Genomic DNA, 20183 nt, shown 5'->3' with positions numbered 1-20183 from the left:
GTGGTGGGCTGGATTTGGCCTGCAGGCCAAGCCCTGGGGTAGACTGCTTTCAGGGGTGGTTCAGTTGCCTCCCCATTTAGAATGAGGGTGTCTGAGCCAACTTCACTGCACAATCTGTGGCCAGGCTCTCTAAGACCTTAGGTGATAGGTAAAATCCTCTTCTAGCCGTGCACCTGACTGCCTCTCCGTGTCTCAAGTCCATAAAGAATTGGGGTGGGGGCTGGCCAGGAAAAGGTCAAACAGAGAAAGAAGGCCCCGTATCTGTATCTTTCGGGGGGTCTTTGGAGCATCAAGCTTAAGAATCAATCAAACGTACAAAACAGAAAAATCAGCCTATTTGTACACTTTTCAGTCATGGTAAACTCCTTGGCTATCTTGACTACTAACTCCAGAGGGTACCTGGATTGGTTTTTAACTGAAGTAGAATTGATGTACAATCTTGTGTTAGTTTCAGGAGTACAGTACTGTGATTCACTTATATAGAGAAATATAGATATGTATATTTCTATGTATATTGTTTTTCAGATTCTTTTCCCTTAGAGATAAGTACAAAATACTGAACAGAGTTCCCTATGCTACACACTAGGTCCTTGTTGGTTATCTATTTTATATATAGTAGGGTGCATAGGTTAATTGCAATCTCTTAATTTATCCTTCCCCCCTCTCCCCTTTGATCACCACAAGTTTGTTTTCTATGTCTGCGGGTCTGCTTCTGTTTTGCATATAAGGTCATTTATATGTGGAATCTAAAAGGACTACCTTGATTTTGATGACATATCTTCAATGTTTCCTCTGTAAGGATGTCATCTTAACCCTTCAAGAGAAGCTCTCCATCAAAGGCATCGAACATTTCTCCCTCATGCTGGAGCAGAGGACGGAAGGGGCCGGAACAAAGCTGCTTTTGCTTCATGAACAGGAGACCCTAACTCAGGTGCGTGAATGCTGCCTGTGGTCCATGCTGCCCGGCCGAGCAGAGGCCGCCCAGCCCCAAGCTCCCTTGTCCTTGAATCTTTTCACCGCCTTCCCCACAGCCCTGGGCAGCCCCACTAAAGGAAGTGCTGGCATTCATAATGGATTTTACACCTCAAGGTGATGTTTCCCTTTTCGTCAATTTTTCATAGACTGTCAGTTGCTCTCACAAGCAGAATTGTCAAAGGCTCAGCAGTGACTCACTGGGGGCGGTGGCTCTGCAGAAATATATGTTATGTGATGGTAATGACTTATTCACCTATTCCGATAATTGATCTCTGCTGCTGCTGCTACTGCTAAGTCGCTTCAGTTGTGTCCAACTCTGTGCGACCCCATAGACGGCAGCCCACCAGGCTCTCCCGTCCCTGGGATTCTCCAGGCAAGAACACTGGAGTGGGTTGCCATTTCCTTCTCCATTGCGTGAAAGTGAAAAGTGAAAGTGAAGTCGCTCAGTTGTGTCTGACTCTTAGCGACCCCATGGACTGCAGCCTACCAGGCTCCTCCATCCATGGGATTTTCTAGGCAAGAACACTGGAGTGGCTAATTGATTTCTAGAAACTATTAAAAGAAATGCTTTCTGAGATTATTTAAATGAAGCCCAAATCATATTTCGTTCTTTTAAGTTCTGAGTGCCTACCTCGGAGTTTTTTTTTTTTTGAAAGCCTGAAATCCCCAACCCAGTCCTGCCCACTATAAATATGTGACCCACCAATGTGTCCCTGGTGGCTCAGGGGACTTCCCTGGTGGCTCAGATGGTAAAGCATCTGCCTGCAATGCGGGAGACCCAGGTTCGATCCCTGGATCAGGAAGATCCCCCTGAGAAGGAAATGGCAACCCACTCTAGTACTCTTGCCTGGAAAATTCCATGGATAGAGGAGCCTAGTGGGCTACAGTCCATGGGGTCTCAAAGAGTTGGACATGACTGAGTGACTTCACTTTTCAATGTGTCCCAGCTCCTGGTCACCAAGGTGCCACCCCCATCTGTTAGCTGGGGAGCCAGGCAGGCTGCTTTGCTGCTGAACTCAGCACAGCGCCATGACTTTGCCTGTGATTCCACACAGGCGTGGTCTTTGTTGGATGTACAAGGGATTTCACCAAATATCTCTTATGTAGGAGAGTTCAGTGAAGAGGGGACTTTTTGGACAGGGGTGTGAGCAGACACCAGGAGAGGCAGGCAGTCAAGTCACCCCCACATGGATGGAGTAGCAAAAAGTGTCATCACGCTTAGTTGCTTTTTGGTTGTCACACAATTAAAAGCCACACATCAGGACCTGGAGGTATTCTCACCTCTTTCAATTTAGTAAAACTTAATGTGATGACTTTCTTACAAAGTCAGTATTTGTGTTCATTTATATTCCTCTCTAAACTTGACCTTTTATTTTTATCTACCTGTTGATATTTTAAATCTCATCTAATTGTTTATTATTGTTTGTTATTATACCAAAACATGCTTGGAACCAGATGACTTCTTTATTTGTTATAGGGGAATGACATCTGTCATTATAGGGGAACAACTCCTGATATATTCATCATTATAGGGGAATGATCCCTGATATATTCATCGTTATTGGGTAATGACCCTTGATATATTCTTCATCGTTATTGGATAATGACCCTTGATATATTCACTGTATAGGGGACTGACCCCTGATGTACAGAACCCCATATGTGAAAGGCCAGTGTTTTGTTGAGTTCCCCCATAAGCCAACCTTCAAGGATTTAGACTCCAGTGGTTTATTTGGGAGGCGACACTGGGAAATACTGGGAGAGGAATAGGAGGGGAAATGGGATAAGGGGCTGCCACTAAAGAATGTTTTCAAGCCAGTTCCCACTGTGGACAGCTGGAGCTCAGTCCCACTGGGGACACTGGGAACCAGTAGAGAGCACGCCTCAGAGGTATCCCCCTCAAGGGGAAAGGGGACTGGGGTTTTGTCTGCTAACATCCTTTCCATAATTGGGGGTGGGCTTCTCCCAAGGACAGCTACTCCCTGGCTGTGCTCGTTTGCCCTGGACTGGCAGATGGTCACAGGTGTTTGCAGTACCAGCCTTCACCTTGGAGCAGTAAATGCCAAAGGGATGTGGGCGGACAGCCAGTTACTATGAGTCTAATGGAAACCTCCCACAACTTTTTGATATTCCTGCCTTCCCCCAGAACTTCCATCTACCACCTAGAGATTCTTTCAAAAATCTCTTCTGATGCTAGGTAATCATAACTTCTCATTCCAGGTTGATCTCCAATTTTTAAATTCCTCTTAAAACATTAGAAGGAAACAAAAACCCTCTAACAATGATTCTTCCCTTATCTTTCTAAAAGAGGCTTTGTTTTGTCTTTCATCACAACTAATAACAAAGTGCTGAAACTTGAATATTCTCTCTAGACAGAAAATTGGTAGTGTAAATATCCTGAAACAAATTGGCTATACGCCTTTGAATTCAATACATATGAAAACTTGACCTGTAAAATATTTATAGGCATGACAGAAAGGAGGAGTAAGTATAAGAAATATGTCCAATAACAAAAATTGTTTTAAAACATTTACCTGTGATGGAAACCCCCAAGGAACTGCTAAGCAACTCTACCTGAGTTTTTAGCAGTTTGACACTAAACTTCTATCTAGAACATAATATTGTTATTTACATACTACCTAAAATGTCCAAGAATTTGGGGTTTTTGCTTGTTTTAGAGACTGTAACTCTTATGGACTGCCATTTTTAATGAGTCTAAAGCATGTTTTTGCATTCCATTCATTTATTTCCCACACGACTGAGCGACTTCACTTTCACTTTTTACTTTCATGCATTGGAGAAGGAAATGGCAACCCACTCCAGTACTCTTGCCTGGAAAATCCCATGGACTGAGGAGCCTGGTGGGCTGCAGTCCATGGGGTCGCTAAGAGTTGGACATGACTGAAGCGACTTAGCAGCAGCATTTATTTCCCAAAACTAGTGTAACCTACTACTGATAAAAATAGACTGAAGGTGGCTTATGGAAAATTCAGCACAGATTGTGAAAAGTGAGACTGTTAGTCACTCAGTCGTGTCCGACTCTTTGCGACCCCATGGACAGTAGTTCGCCAAGCTCTTCTGTCCAAGGGATGCTCCAGGCAAGAATACTGGAGTGGGTTGCCATTTCCTTCTCCAGGGGATCTTCCCAACCCAGGGATCAAACCCCAGTCTCCGCCACTAATTAAAGGAGCCAGAGATACGATGACCCCTGACTTAATATCAGAGCAGATCTTCTGGCAAACCCCCTGTGATGTCACTGTTACATGCAACAGCAGCCCTGCCAGCACCCAGCTCTCTTAGGGTCCCACATATCCTCCATCCTGGTTTGCTTTATGATCAGCCAGTGATGACCAGCCTAGAGCTTATGGGCTCCTGAGTTCACTCAGTTTTGCAATCCTGCCCACAGCTGGAAAGCTGGTTCTCAGGATGCCCAGTGTACCTTTACATGTGGGATGTTTTTCCTTTGAAATTCTTCTGTATAGCAGAGTCAGCAATGTAGATTCTCAGAGTGTATGTGAGTGTGTGCGCATGGAAGCCAGGGACTCAATAAAGCTGTTATTAATACTATTTTTCTTTTGAACATCTTTTTCTTTTTCTTTTCTTTCTTTCTTTCTTTCTTTTTTTTTTTTTTTTTTTTTTTTTTTTGGCTTCGCCGCATGGCTTGCAGGATCTCAATTCCCTGACAGGGATTGAACTCACGCAATGGCAGTGAAAGCCAGGAAACTCCCTATTTTGAACTTTTATTTATTTATTTACTTTTTGTCCACTCTGCACAGCATGCCCCACCTTAGTTCCTCTAAGGAAATTGAACCCGTGCCCCCCTGTAGTGGAAGCACAGAGTTGTAACCACTGGACCATCAAGGAAATCCCCATCATATTTTGAACTTTTAAATATCAGTCCACAGACATTTTTTTTTTGCCAGATTTTTCTGCTGCAGAAAAGTAGTTAAAGTGCATGAAACTGCATGCAAGTGCATCAGAACGGACACCCAGATGCACAAAGCTGCAAGTCGAACAACTGTGTGGGTTCGTGTTGCACGCTTTTAGTTTCATTGCACTGACCTCCTCTTTAAGGGAAGTTAAATTTACCTTCTTTTTTAAAATATTTTATTTTATTTTATTTTTTACCTGTTTTCTTGAAGTCCAGTGTCTTTCATTCATTCAGCTGTATGTGAATCACCTACTGTCCATTGACTGATTCCCTTTTGTTACAGAAAGAATTAAGAAACTAAGACCTAGTAGGTGTCACACAGTATGCTAGGGGAAAGGAAAGCAACTCAAAAGGATTCACGGTCCTTAACCCTGAAGGACCTATGGTATATTCTCAGCCCCTTTGAACAATCTGAACAAATCATGAGAGTAGAAATTGGGGTAATTTTGGAAACTTCTGGACTCCAGATTTAGTGACTGGGCCAGAACGATTGTCCCCCAGCCTTTCAGTTGGATGTCATGCAAGTTGTCACTGTCACGTTTTCACTGCTACCGTCATCCTAGAGTCTAAGGGAGAAAGCCATGACAGTGGTATGCGGTAATAAACAGTAGTGGACCGTCTCTGCGCTTTTCCCCCGGGGCTCCTATTGTGCCCTGCCCCCAGCCTCCCTTGAGTGTGTGACTGACACTTATAACAGCCAGCATCTTCAGAGGACTGCCCTCAGACCGCTGGCACCCATCCTATCCATACCTGGAAATTCACATCCCCCTGGGAGAGGCCAAAACCAGTGACTTATCTGTGCACCCAGGGGATCCATGGGGTAAGTTTCCCACCAGAATCTCCCCGGGACACCCCACAGCCATCTCTGCTGGGCTGACCTGAGCTGGTTCCTCTGCTGTCTGACATCCTTCCTCTCCTCCCTCACTGGCCTCTCCTGGGAGCAGTTCCTTTTTGAAACTCACTTCAGGGACTGCTGTGGGGGAACATGACCTAAGTCATAGGTATGTGCAGTTTTCAGGGAATGAGTATGGATGATAGATACTAAAATAACCTCAACCACTTCCTTCTTCAGTGTCTGGAGAAAGCTGCCTTCGCTTCTGCCCACAGACCTTTCTGCCAGCCCTGAAGGAGTCTTGTCATTGGTCTGTTCTTCTAGGTCACCCAGAGGCCCAGCTCCCATAAGATGAGATGTCTTTTCCGAATCAGCTTTGTCCCAAAGGATCCAATTGACCTTTTAAGGCGAGATCCAGTTGCTTTTGAGTATCTGTATGTTCAGGTATGTGATAACTGGGACATGTTTCATACTAACATTGTGGGATGAATAAACTGTGGGGTTTTCCTCCCTGAATTCTTTCATTTGGGATCTTCTTTCTCTTTGTCCCTCACCTCCCCCAAGCTTAATGTATTATAAAAGGATTCCATGGTGCTTTGATTTTAAATTGAAGTATAGTTGATTTATAATATCATGTTTCAGGTGTACAGCACAGTGATTGAGTTTTATATATATATATATATATATAAAGTATATATATATATTTTTTTTCAGATTCTCTTGCCTTATAGGTTATTATAAAATATTGAGTAAAGTTCCATGGTGCTTTTTAAATTTTCACTTGATTTCGATTTCATCCTTGTGAAAAAGTGGCAAGAGTAGTAGATGAACTCTTTCATATCCATCACCTAGATTCACCAGTTATTCCCATTATACCACGTTACTCTATCTTCAGTGTGTGCACACATTCTCCTCGCCCCCCACCACACACAATATTTTTTCTGAACCATATGAATGTCAGTTACTAAAACCATACTCATTTACCCCAAAATATGTCAGTGTATTTTGTAGTAACAAGGACATTTTCCAATATAATCATTACACAATTAACCAAATAAGCAAATGTGACACTGATACATTTCCATTATATGATCTACAGTTTATATCCAAAATTTGCCCATTGTCCTAAAACTGTCCTCTATATCCATTTTTTCTAGAATAGAATCCGCTCCAGGATCTCATTTTGTATTTAGTTGGCATGTCACTTTAGTCTCCTTCAATCTGGAGCATGCCTTACCTCAGCCTTTCTTTAATTTTCCCAACCTTGACAGTTTCGCAGAATGCTGATCAGTTATTTTGTAGAAATCTCTCAATTTTGGTTTCTCTGATGTTTTCTCGTGATTAGATGGGGCTCTGCACTGGGGGCAGAAAAGCAACTCAAGTGACTCCGTGCCCTCTGTAGTGCATTGTATCAGGAAGCACATGGTATCGTTCTGTCCCCTCTGTGGTAAGGTTCACCCTGACTCTTTTTTTTTCCTAGGAAGTTTTACACATTGACTCTTGTCAACATAAACATTAAATAATGTTTTCCAGAAATTACTACTTTCCCTTTTCTAGTTAATAAGTAATTTGCAGAAAGTCACTTTGCAACTCCCTTTTTATCATTTCACCTGTTCATTTCAGTATTCATTGATGATGCTTGCCCAAATAATAATATTATTATTGTAATGGTTGAAAATGATTTGCCTAATTCCATTATTTCTTCTTCAGTTATTCATTGGCATTCTTCTGTAAGAATTCCCTTCTCTTTTATTTACATATTTTGTTCATTCATTTATTTGGTGTTTAGATTGTTCTAAAACATCATGATATTCATTGTAGTAGAATTACTAATTTCAAGGCAGTAAAAGTATGTTTTGCAGTCTCTGTCTGATTCTGGGATATAATTTTTAAAAAATAAGGCTTCCAGAAATGAGAATCTTTGCTAGTGTGTCCCAAAGGGAATTGATCCACTTGATATTTAGGCAATATTCCTATATTTCTCTATAACCACTTCCCATTACTCTTAAATTCCCAATATAATCACATTAAACAGTAAGAACCCACTTACCTAATACTTAAGCATCTACATTAGAATTACACAAAGAGGTTATAAACCTTAATGTAACCTTCCCCCACAGAAAAAGGAGGCAAAAAAATGCTGCTCTCTTTGGCTAGGGGATATCTGTTAAGTCAAAGGTTGCTGGAGCCCTAAGTAAGAAATAAAAAGCAAAGAATGTAGGAAAAAGAAAAGACATATTCCTTTACTCTGGGTAGTGGATAAATTGGTATTTGTTTTACTATTCTCAGTATTTTCTTGTACATTGCAAAGCTTTTGTGATCTTTAAAAAGTTGGGTATGAAAAGAAAATAGAAGTTGGCAGAGAGATGTAGAAAAGATAAATGTCAGAGGTTAGGAATAGTGACATAAATGAAGTAGCAATAAGCCCTGGAGAGCAGAAATTAAGTGGGAGGAGAAAAGCAGAACATGCTGGAACATTTCAACCAACGAGGGCACTCAGGCAAAGGCCTGTTAAATGTTTCCCACCTCTTTGGAGGAGACTGTGGTATTTAGAGCTCAGTAGGATGTTTACCGTTCATGTAGATAACCTGAAATCATCAGGAAAAGGTAGTCCTACTCCAAAAAGAGAGATGTGCGGTGCACTTCACTCCATTTTCTACCCAGAACAATGAACTGCCATGAGTTTGACTTCCTTAAATGTTAAACTTTGGTTCCCTGGACCCCTCAACAATATTCTCTCTTCCCCAAAGGCCAGGTAACCCAGAACTGACTGCATGGGACAGCCTGATTCTCAGCTGACTTGTTACTGCATCTTCCCCATATTCCTACTGAGAACCGACCCAGGGCTCTGCCACTGCAACTCACATCCCATATACTATGTTTTAAGCTTATTAGTTGCAAATACATAGTTACTGGTGCCTATCAGCACATGGCTATAGAACACGATATGCATTCAGTTGTCATTCTTTGTAATTATATACTCATCCCATTAACAAGATGATGCTTTAAAACCATTTACTCGGCTTCTGTTTTAAACATCACAAATTTATTGCATTTCTAAAAGAAGAACACAGTTGTGTTTGTTTTGGGGAGGGGAGACCTTTTAAGTACCCCGGGAGTGCTGCTAAGCATGGTTCTATTTAAGTCTGTTTGCTCAAATCGAATGCAGTTCATGGAGATCTTTCTTATTCCAAAGATACATCCTTTATATCTGTGGAACTGTCCTGAGAACAGGAAAACCTGCTGGGACTCTTGCCCTGGGACTAGCTGAAGACTGAAGATATTTCTGCTTTCTTACCTTGAGTGTTGCTTGGCTGGTGGACTAGCTACTCCTTCAAGGAGTAGCCAGTGATGGGTAGCAGGGCAGGGGCGGGGGCGGGGACCATGTTATGGTGGGTGATAGAGACCAAAATTAATCTATCATCATCTTATTTATCCTTCACTGAGAACAGGAAATGAAAATTTCTTGGATTCAGACCCCTGTTTCAAAATGCCTTGTATCATAGAACATGCAGTTTGTCTAAAATTACGTATGTGTCTAGCATGAGTCCATGGACCTGCAAATGGTTCTATGTCCCAAGTGTTGATTTTAAGGTACTAAAAGGATGCAACAAAATTAGCCTAGAGAACAAAAGAGGAAACAGAAACAGTGTCTATCACATTACACAGCCAAAAATCAATTCAACTTAGTGAGCTCTTACTGAGGGCAGTGGCCATTGATGAGGTGAGCCATGACAATGACCACAGAGGTTTCAATAGTGATAATATATAGAAATGTCTTAACCATTAATGGACCATGAAGTATTTTACAGATTTTAACATATCTAATAACACTAAGCCCTAATAATCCAGACTCTTCTAATTCATAATTATAATAAGCTCTGCTGACATTTTACTGTCCACCGTCTATTTTTTTAAAAAGATGGTACACCAATTGGTAAACAGGATAATCAGGCTACAAAATGTGTTCTAACACTTTAGCAGTATCTTCTTTTTTTTTAGTATCTCACATGTTCATTATAAATGAATTTTTGTAGGTCTAAAGTGGAGTCTGTTGAGATCTCTGTTAAGCAAATCAGCGACCACCATTTGCATGTGTAACTATTTTAAATAATGCACTTGAGAGTAATAAATGCATAATTTGTACCAAAAATATGTATAAGTCATATGTCACAGTAGTTCTCTGGGATCAGTCTGAACTAATTATATAATGTAATTAGTGACTAATCACCTAGACAAAAAAATTGAAGTCTGGTTAAATACAGGAGTGGGAAACAACAACCTCAGTCGCAATTCTGAGAAGTGATAGTGATGACTCACCTTTATAAAGCACAGTCCGTATTATGAAACATCCTCACAGGTATACTAGCAACCTTGAGAGTTAGCTGTCATTAGCTTATTTTTTTTTTCAGATAAGAAAACTGAGACTCAAGAGAGATGGAATGCCAGGTCCAAAGTCATTTGATTAGTGGTTGACAGAGCCTAGGATCCCACTTGGACCTTTTGTCTCTAAATTCTATGCTAAAATCCTGTTTCACATCTGTTGTGCAAGTCCTTTTAGCAGTCCTAAAATAAAGTAATATATCAAAAAAATGGTTCTTTGAATGCCTTTTATGGCCTGGCACCCTATCCCTCAAAATGACCCTAACTGGACCCTGAAATGCATGGTGCCCCATTGTGGACAGTCCTGAGCTCTTGGAAATAACTGGTAGATCTAATGCCACAAAAACAAAATGGCAGCTTGGAATTGCTCCCAGAGGCTGTCTTCCTTCAGAGCCGCCCTGTCTCCTGCCTCTAATTATACCCATTTCCAACCAGAGTGCAGTCCAGTCCAGATAGACAAGACTTTTAAGGAGAAGTGGAGAAGGAAAAGCATATGAAGAATGGAGGGGAGGGAATGTGGCTTCACTCTTGGGGGTGAGGGGTGGGTTGAGAGGCAGAGAGCCAGAGCAGGTAGGCAGGGCATAACTCCATAGCGCCAGAGCGCCATGGGGAGGTATCCAAAGGGCAGATACTGTGTGCAGAAACCATCAGTTCACTTCAGTCGCTCAGTCGTGTCTGACTCTTTGCAACCCCATGGATGGACTACAGCATGCCAGACCTCCCTGTCCATCACCAACTCCTGGAGTTTACTCAAACTCATGTCCATTTAATGGGTGATACCATCCAACCATCTCATCCTCTGTCGTCCCCTTCTCCTCCTGCCTTCAATCTTTCCCAGCATCAGGGTCTTTTCCAACTAGTTGGTTCTTCACATCAGGTGGCCAAAGTATTGAAGTTTCAGCTTTAGCATCAGTCCTTCTGATAAATATTCAGGACTGATTTCCTTTAGGAATGACAAGTTGGATCTCCTTGCAGTCCAAGGGACTCTGAAGAGTCTTCTCCAACACCACAGTTCAAAAGCATCAATTCTTTGACACTCAGCTTTCTTTATAATCCAGCTCTCACATACATACATTTGGGAAATATATTGGAAAACCATAGCTTTGACTAGACAAACCTTTGCAAGGGTACATGTTCCCATTCAGTCAAATCAATGCATGAAGTAGTCATAAATGTATTTATCTTAGAAAGGAGCCAAGCAAGTCCTGGTACAGTTTTCTGTTTAAAATCATTTGGGAGGCAAGGCAAAGAATAAAAGAAGGCAGAGACAGGCTGTATTTTCTAGCCCAAGAGTTTAGTTTCCCATAACAAAGATAAGTAAACACACATGCATAATATGCTTATTCGGGACCATGTTTATCATCACCATTCGGTTCAGTGTTTGATCCATGAGGAAGTGAGAATGGCACCCTCAAACCGTGTGGTCCTGAAGGGCTTGGCATGTTACAGCACTGTCTCAGCACCTCTTCAATCTGATGCTCACCCCAAACCCTGTGAGGTAGGCATTGCCCTTTTACATGTGAACAAAGTAAAGCCAAGAGACTCCCTCAAAGTCACAGTGAGGGCACTCCCCACTGGAACGGACTGGCAATTTCAAGAGCCACCCTTCACTGAATGCACCAAGGCACTGTGACAAAGCGTGCATCTCACATCCTCACTCCCCTCCCTACTCCGGCCACGTTGTTAGTATGAATTCCCATTGTACAGATGAGTAAACTGAGGCTGCAAGAGCAAAGTTAACTACTTGAAGGTTATACACAGAGGTAGCCATTAGTGAAGCCAGGACTCCCGAGCAGGTGTAGGTCCAGAGCTGCTACTCTCCATCGCCTTCTAATTCTGCCTCCCTGAAGCCTCTCTGGATGCTAGGAAGAGGGTGATGTTGCTGATGACAGCTCTTAACATGTATGAGAGCTTCCAATTTACCAGATGGAGTTCTAAGGGCTTTACCTTGTTAACTCATTTAATCCTCCTCACAACTCAGTGAATGGGGAGTATTATCCCCAACTCACAGAAGAGGAAACTGAGGTACAGAACAATTAAGGGGCTTGCCCAAGGTCACACGCTGAAAGTGGAGAAAGAGGATTGGAACCGAGAATTCCAGTCCCAGTAGCCTAGCTCCACAAGCCACGTCATGCTACCAGGGTTTCACGTTTTCCGTCGTGACACCTGTGTTTGGGAATTCCATTCCTAAATGCCTCGTTATTTTTACAAAAAGCTAAATATTTAATTAGCAGCTCACTTGTGATGAATGTTCAATGTTTGTGTGATCTGTGTGCGTATACTTAAATACTGACTCAATTCCAAGCAGCTTCCCTGGTGGCTCAGATGGTAAAGAATCTGCCTGCGATTCAGGAGACCCAGGTTCAATCCCTGGGTCAGAAAGATCCCCTGGAGAAGGGAATGGCAACCCACTCCAGTATTGTTGGCTGGAGAATTCCATGGACAGAGGAGCCTGATGGACTACAGTCCGTGGGGTCGCAAAGAGTCGAACACAACTGAGCGACTAACTTCACTTCACTTTCACGTGGACGTGAAGGTGGGACACAGAAGAAACGCGTGTCACTCTAGGGCGACATGATGCATCCTTTGACAAGCTGCGCCCTCTGCTGGTGTCTTTTCAGAGTTGTAACGATGTCGTTCAGGAGAGGTTTGGGCCGGAGCTGAAATATGACATAGCCCTGAGGCTGGCAGCGCTGCAAATGTACATCGCAACCGTGACCACCAAGCAAACGCAGAAAATCTCTCTCAAGTACATCGAGTAAGTGCTGACTCTCCGAACCATTTTGAAGACAAAGATGCTGTCTCCTTAATGCCCAAGGGTATTTTTGATGTGTATGTCTATTTCCAAAATTGATCTTGTTTGTGGCAGAGCATCTGTTAACCAGAGGCAAAATATATGAATGTTCTGTTCGTTTTCGGTGGAAGAGACCATTTCTTCTGTAATCCATCTTCAGAGAACTATGGTTAAATTGAAGGTCACATTGCAAATGAAGCGTACATTTTAAAATTCCTAAATGAACTTGGCTCCAAGCCAAGCTCTGGTCTCAGCACTTTTCAGACATTAAGCTGTTTGATTCCCACAACCTCCCTATGAAAAGTGTAGAACTGTCACTCCATTTTACAGATGAGCAAGCTGAGAATAACTTAGTAACTTATCCAAATCACACTGGCTATTAACTAGGGAGGGTAGGATTTGAACCAAGGCAGTGGGACTCCTCTTTGCACTGTTGTTTGTGTGATCATTTGAAGACCTGGGTTTAGAAAACGGTGTGCATAACCAGAGAGTACCTTCGGATGATCAAAATGCCATATAAAAAGTAATTTCTTGAGTCATAATCAGGTAAGTTGGTATTGGTAATAAAGAACTGTGACAGCATGGGAAAGGATGCCATACAAACTTTGCTTCATGAATCAAAAGTTTGGAACATAAATACCTTCTCTTGCTGAATATGGCATTTATAATAGCATACTACCTCTTTAGCTGGAAAAGAGCCTGCCTTCTTAGAAAAAAGCAATTTATGTTGCCCTCAGTTGACAAGCTCATATAAGTCATCCTTTAAAAGCGAACCCTCTGTCTCCCAGTCTGTATACTTCCCATTGGTGGGTGATCCAGTTGCCTAAGGCAGCCACCATTTTCTTAATCCTGGCAGCTCTAATGCTAAGAAAAAGAAATAGTTGTGTTTCAAAGTTTACGGTGGGGCTGAAGCCTCATCTTCATGTGACACTGAAAGCCTTAGTGTCTGTTCCACCTCCAAGTTGTATATGGCTGATTGAAACCCTCCATCCCAAAGAAGTTTCCCATGGGCTGGCTGCCTGCAAAGCCTCCCCAGGTTCCACAGTGGCAGGCTGACCCTCCCACACAGCAAAATGGCTTCTTCTGAGCAGGCTTGAGAGCCTTTTGTGGGGAAGATGAGAGCTTCCAGCTTGTGGACTCCCAACGCCCTGATCTTGCCATTCTCAGTTGCCCTGTCACTGCCTAGGGACAGATCCTTGTGTGCAGTTTGAGAACCATAGGCCTTCCAATCTCAGTGCACTTCTTTTTGCAGATGGTTTGTTTCTTTCTCTCTTAGTTTCTCTGGAAGCCAAGAGAGATTCAGCTCACAAAGAGGTCTCACACCCAAGTGGATCCCTTCACACCCTCACCCAATCTGCTTTCTGAGGTTTTGGGGGACAGATGAAATTGGATCCCATTTGAAAAGGTGGCCTGCACAACTTGAGATGATTTTCAGACAACCAAAATGCATCTCTGTTCCTACTCTCTGTACCCACATTTTACCAGTTTGGACATGGTACAGTCAAAAACTTCCAGAGATACCTAGCTTGCCTAAGAATCTTGCAGAGCCTGTGATGATTAATGAATGTTCTCATTAATTAATTCATTCACACAACAAATGTTCACTGAACATTTTATATGATATTTCTACTAGGAGAAGAGAAAATAGTAATAAGTATAAATTGTTATCTTAACCTTTGAAGAATTTGTGATCTGATTATAAAGACAAGACATAGAATGAAAAATAATGATGTAAAATAATGATATAAGTAGAATTACAAGGTAGTCCATAAGAAGTGCCAAATGATGGGCGAAAATAAGTACAAGTTGAGGAGAAGGAGGAGGAAGCAAATGGTGATCATGAAAAACACCATCTTAACTAGGGAAAAGCGTGTGAATGGCCAAGTGGAGGGAGGCTGACTTCCTACTTTTCTTTAGAGAGAATCTGGACCAGGAGAAATAACCAGAGCCTTCTCAAAAGTCTTCATATAATTTAGAAGATACTGGTTGGGCACATGGCCGATTAGGATAAATTTCCTAGAATTCAAAACGTGGAACCGTCTTAGGATAGGATTCTAGTCATTGTTGGAGAAATAGATTCTTGGCAAGAATATACTAACCCAATCCCATTGTTTGTTTTTTCCTAGTATAGCCGCACCTATGAGAGATGGTTATATCTCCCTTTCAGTACCAAACACACTTAAGGGTCCTAAACCCTGCCCTGACTCCATACGGGCAACCCGCTCCCCGCCTCAGCAAGAACTATTGATGGAAGGAGTTAGATAGACATTATCTGGGTGGGAGAAAAGAGAATTGTGTGTTTCTAAAGAAATCACCATTGGCGAGGGAGATGAGGAGGAAAGAATGGTTTGGGACCATGAAGGAGGTATACTCATCCTTCTAAGAGAATAGAGAAAGACGACCGTGAGCAGACAGGGGAGGTGACAATGAGAATAAACAAAGGGATGGGGAAAAGTTGTTGGAAGTACAAACGCAGACATGTGAGTGAGTTTTAAGAGACTCAGAGGTGGGATGGATAAAGTGTCTCTTCAATTTCCATTGATCCCAAATGCTCCTCTCTGGACAGTGAGGAATATATTTCTTTTAAAATGCAAACATATGGATTAATGATCAAATAGTATGTTTCCTGAGTGTAAATTAAAGGTTGCTTCCCTAATTGGGGACTTGTCTCCATTCTCTGCCTTCCTAAGAATTCGTTTGTTCCAACAAACATCAGAGCGCCATTTTGTCTTAGATAACTAATCATCACGAGAATGTGAAATTAAAGGTCTGCTCTTTATTGCAGAAAAGAATGGGGATTAGAGACTTTTCTTCCCTCTGCTGTGCTGCAAAGCATGAAAGAGAAGAACATAAAGAAAGCACTTTCACACCTTGTCAAAGCAAATCAAAACTTGGTACCACCCGGTAAAAAGGTATCACATTTGCATCTTAATAGAAAATGGATTTTAAAGAGAGAGGCTTGCATGCATTTTTTAAAATGTTTAAAATTAGCCCATGAATAAAATACTTAGCACCAGATTTTCAGAAGCTGTAACACTATATAACCTTCTCTTACTTTAACTATTCACATGTTTCTAAGACTAATGAAAAATAAGTATTCTTATGGAGACCTCTTTATTCCTTGCACACTATAGACTCCTTATTGTACAGAGTTTGTGCGCATTCACATGTGCATGCAGGATAACCTTGCAAAGCCTCTAAGACCTTGGGATTAGAGGACAGAATTGCCAAATAATTTCATATTTTCATCATAGTTTTGCATACCACTCAGACCAGCTTAAGTGCACAGCAGTCAGTAAGGGTCCCTGCAGACTTGATGCCACATTAATTAAACCAAAGTTTCTCTCCCTTGGCTCTCTTGACATTTGGGATCAGATCATTTTTGGTTGGGGAGAAGGGCTGTCCTGCACACTGTGTGATATTTAGCATCATCTCTGGTCTCTATCCACGAGATGTCAGCACCCATCCTCTCGATCATGACAAACAAAAATGTCTCCAGATTTTGTCCAAATCACCCCAATTGACAACCAATGAACTGAATTGTACTTTTAGAGAGAAGATAAGTTCAGTTCTGTCACTCACCATCATTAGCATTAAAATCTTTTTTTTTTTTTAATCGAGTAGAAGAAACAAAAAGAACATTTAAAAATATACTGTTGGTCAGAATAGAGAGTTATGTTTATTGGTAATAAAAAGCAAAAGGTTTTAGAAACTAGAGAGAGAAGGAGCCTTATGTAAACTGTAAAACTGAAGGCAGCCTGCCAACCCAAGAACATTTTCTCAATGATATCGGCCATTGATATATGTGTGACTGGAGTACAAATTATTTCTGTGGGTAATTTCTTGGTCTTAGTATCTGGTTTTAAGTCCTTTTTATTGGCTAACACATACTTATTTCTGCTCCCTTATCACCCCAATGACTGTTTTTAAACATGTAATCAAGTTCGACACACTACCAGTCACCTTTGACTTACTTCTCAGTTTCTGTAAGTATTCAGCCTATGAAAATATAGCAGGATGTCATGGGTCAAGATGTTCTAAATGTCAGTTCTGATTTGCCCAAAGCTACTTTTCTTTTAATTGACTTGGTGTGATATTTTTTCCCCCACGCCTGGCCCACTGGTTTTGTAATAATTTGGATAACGGCTCTAAGATCGGTCTATCACTGTCCTTCTATAAAGGTCATTTTTTCTAGTTAAGAGTGAGTGTTTTGCTTTCACATCAATTTGCAAAGTGCTTTGGATTTTTGAAAGAAGTAGGCTGGATGATTGGTCCTAAGTTACAATTATATGAAGGATAGTGCGTTGAGGTACAGTTAACAAATGAGTTGGCAATTTATCTGCAGTTGAAAACAGAGTTTTACAGCCCTTGCCACTTGATATTCTGCACCTTGTTGGAAAATTTCACCCCTAACAAACTCTTCTGGAACATTTGTTATGAAATGTGGACTTTTTTCTTTCTTTCATTTTTTTTTAAATTTAAAAAAGATTTATTGAAATATAGTTAATTTAAAATGCTTCAAGTATGCAGCAAAGTGATTCAGTTATATGTATATGTGTGTGTATATATATTATATATTTGTTTTCAGATTCTTTTCCATTATAGATTATTATAAAGATATTAAATATAGTTCCCTATTCTCCACAGTAGGACCATGTTGTTTATCTATTTTATATTTATATAGTAGTTTTATATCATATTTTACATTGAAATGTGGACTTTTTCAATCAAGTATTTTTATAGGATATGGGAATCTACATTTTTAAGTCTTCTTAAGGATCAATTTTACTGGATAAAATTTCATTTGTCAATCATTTATGAAACTCGCTAGATTCTTGGAATTACATTACTAGAGACTTAGATAGGAATTTCAAACATTTCCACAATGATCGATGCTCAAAAAGTTCATTTTCCCTAAAAACTTACAAAGACTGGAAGAAACAAGATGGGATGGTTGAGCCTGTTTAAAAGGCTTTCTATGGATTGAAGGTATGTATTCAAAAGAGCCCCCACAAACTCTGCACACCCCATTTCAGTGGAGAATTTTATTATCTTGTTCTGACTTGTTGAATGCCCTGGCCCAGCATATCTATACTCCCCCCCTCCCCCACCCAATGAAAAAATTTTAAGCTAGATGTCCTGTTACAGCCCTTGATCAGCTTAGTTTCATTCCTCATGAAGAGCCCTTGTCACACCCCATCTGTTGGCAGTGGAAGCATCCTTCTCGTTTGCCTTTGTTTTCGGCTGGTCTCCAGCAGAAACAAAATCACACCTGATGGAGTGAACACCTGAGGTTTCTTTTCTCTCCTTAGCTCTCCGCACTGCAAGCCAAGGTCCATTATCTCAAGTTCCTCAGTGACCTCCGACTGTATGGGGGCCGTGTGTTCAAGGCAACATTAGTGGTAATTTCTTTTTCTTGCTTTTTTGTGGAAGTCACAGAGGCCTTCAAAATGTCACTGCCTAGGCTGTCTTGAATGAGCTGCCTTTGATGACAAAAGCAAATCAGCTGTGAATCTTTTCCAGCCCTCATTTCTAATTGACTGCACCCTAGTCTGAAAATATCAGAAGAAATGTTAAGCTAGATAATATCACTGCAGAATGCCCCAGAAAAGGAAATATGAAGAGCCGAGAGAATTGGTGCACTCTCACAATGGCCTCCTTTTAAATCATTGGGCCAGAATGATTTGAAAAAGAGAAAAAAAATCCTCATTTCCGATAGCCTCTGATGATAATGAATATGCATACTATGATAACATTTACTTCCTACATTATTCATAATTTATCAGAGCCTTGCTGTAATCATATATCTGGTTCTTCTAATTGGATGATTTAGTACAATATAACCCGGGAATACTTTCTAAAGAAAATGTAATCTTAGAAAAACAGACTCTCAGGTTCAACTATGCCTGGTGCTTCAGAGCATTTTCATTGTTATTTTATTTATTTATTTGTTTTGGCCACATCATGAAAATTGCAGAATCTTAGTTCCCCAACCAGGGATGGAACATGTACCACGGGCAGTGAATGCATGGAGTCTTAACCACTGGACTACCAGGGAATTGCCAGAAGTCTGGTATTTTTAAAATTTTGTGGACATGTCTTTCTCAGCAGGCAGAAAAGCGCTCAGAAGTGACCCTCTTGGTGGGACCCCGCTATGGCATAAGCCACGTCATAAACACCAAAACCAATCTGGTGGCTCTTTTAGCTGACTTCAGCCATGTCAACAGGATTGAGATGTTTACTGAAGAGGAGAGCTTGGTGAGGGTGGAGCTCCATGTGCTGGATGTGAAGGTAAGTCTTTCAGATATTGACATATGACCTTGCTTCCTGATAGTGCTTCTGATATTTACAAAGCAAGCAAAATTTCAACCTGTGCAGCCCATCAGTGGTGAAATGGGTAAAGAAAAAATCCACTCAACTCAGACATGAGGGCTCCAGTCCTCACTAGATGGCTCTGTGATTAGGGGACAAGTCCCTCTCTTTCCCTGAGCTCCATCTCTTCAGCTCTATGTGAGAAAGCAAATGAGTTTGGGTCTAAGGTCACATCTGGCTCCAGAGTGATGGGGAGTGGGGAAATGTTTCCCTACTTACTTTCTAGAACACGTGATTCTTATGTAGAGAGTCAGGGAGAGTCTTCCCAACTTTGTTTAGATTCCCCATTTCCTTTTTGATGTAGCATGCATATGTGCTCATTCTTTTGGAAAGACTGACTATTTCAGTCAATCTGTCTTTTCACGCTGTAGCAATTAGTGGTGGCCGAACATCTGGCCCCTTCAATATCATGGCCATTTCACTGGAAACAGCCATCTGAGTTTGTCCTCAGAGGGCAGACATTTCCTCCCCAAACAGAAGTTGACAGGAAGCAATCCAGGTCCCCTGTCCCCGCCGTCTTGTCCCAGTCATAGATGAGTCATTGGATTTTGGCAGCATTAATGTATGTGACATTTCTGTAGAGAAAAGGCCCAGTGAGTCTGCAGAGGAAACAGGTTGAACTGGGAGAAGTTGTGCTCTGAGAACGGGGGAAGGACCCACTCCCAGCTTCACCCCACCCCCCAGTGCTGTGGGAGGGTGAGAGGAGAACGTGGAAATGGGCTTCTACACAACAGAAGGGACACATCAAGGGAGAGCGTGGAGCTCAGGCACGCTGGCCATGGCCCATGGTGTTTCATGGGCTGCATCCAGGGCACTGCACTTGACTTCATGGCAGTGAATGTCCAAGGGTAGACTTGGCATACCTGTCCTGGTCCATGACCGAAGATGCTGAGAGC

General features: G+C 41.6%; 1 protein-coding gene across 1 annotated transcript in view; it reads left to right on the top strand.

Annotated features, from left to right (window-relative positions):
- The window catches only part of FRMPD4 (FERM and PDZ domain containing 4), an 847051-nt gene that overhangs the window by 812024 nt on the left and 14844 nt on the right, over window positions 1–20183 (top strand). The window contains exons 12-17 of the mRNA XM_025277011.3: window positions 800–931; window positions 6063–6182; window positions 12743–12879; window positions 15701–15827; window positions 18228–18317; window positions 19024–19206. Coding sequence (XP_025132796.3) covers window positions 800–931; window positions 6063–6182; window positions 12743–12879; window positions 15701–15827; window positions 18228–18317; window positions 19024–19206 — 789 coding nt within the window. The remainder of the gene's footprint in view (window positions 1–799; window positions 932–6062; window positions 6183–12742; window positions 12880–15700; window positions 15828–18227; window positions 18318–19023; window positions 19207–20183) is intronic.

This window comes from Bubalus bubalis, chromosome X, assembly GCF_019923935.1.
Source record: "Bubalus bubalis isolate 160015118507 breed Murrah chromosome X, NDDB_SH_1, whole genome shotgun sequence".
NCBI classification, from domain to species: domain Eukaryota; kingdom Metazoa; phylum Chordata; class Mammalia; order Artiodactyla; family Bovidae; genus Bubalus; species Bubalus bubalis.
This window is presented reverse-complemented; position numbering and strand designations above follow the sequence as displayed.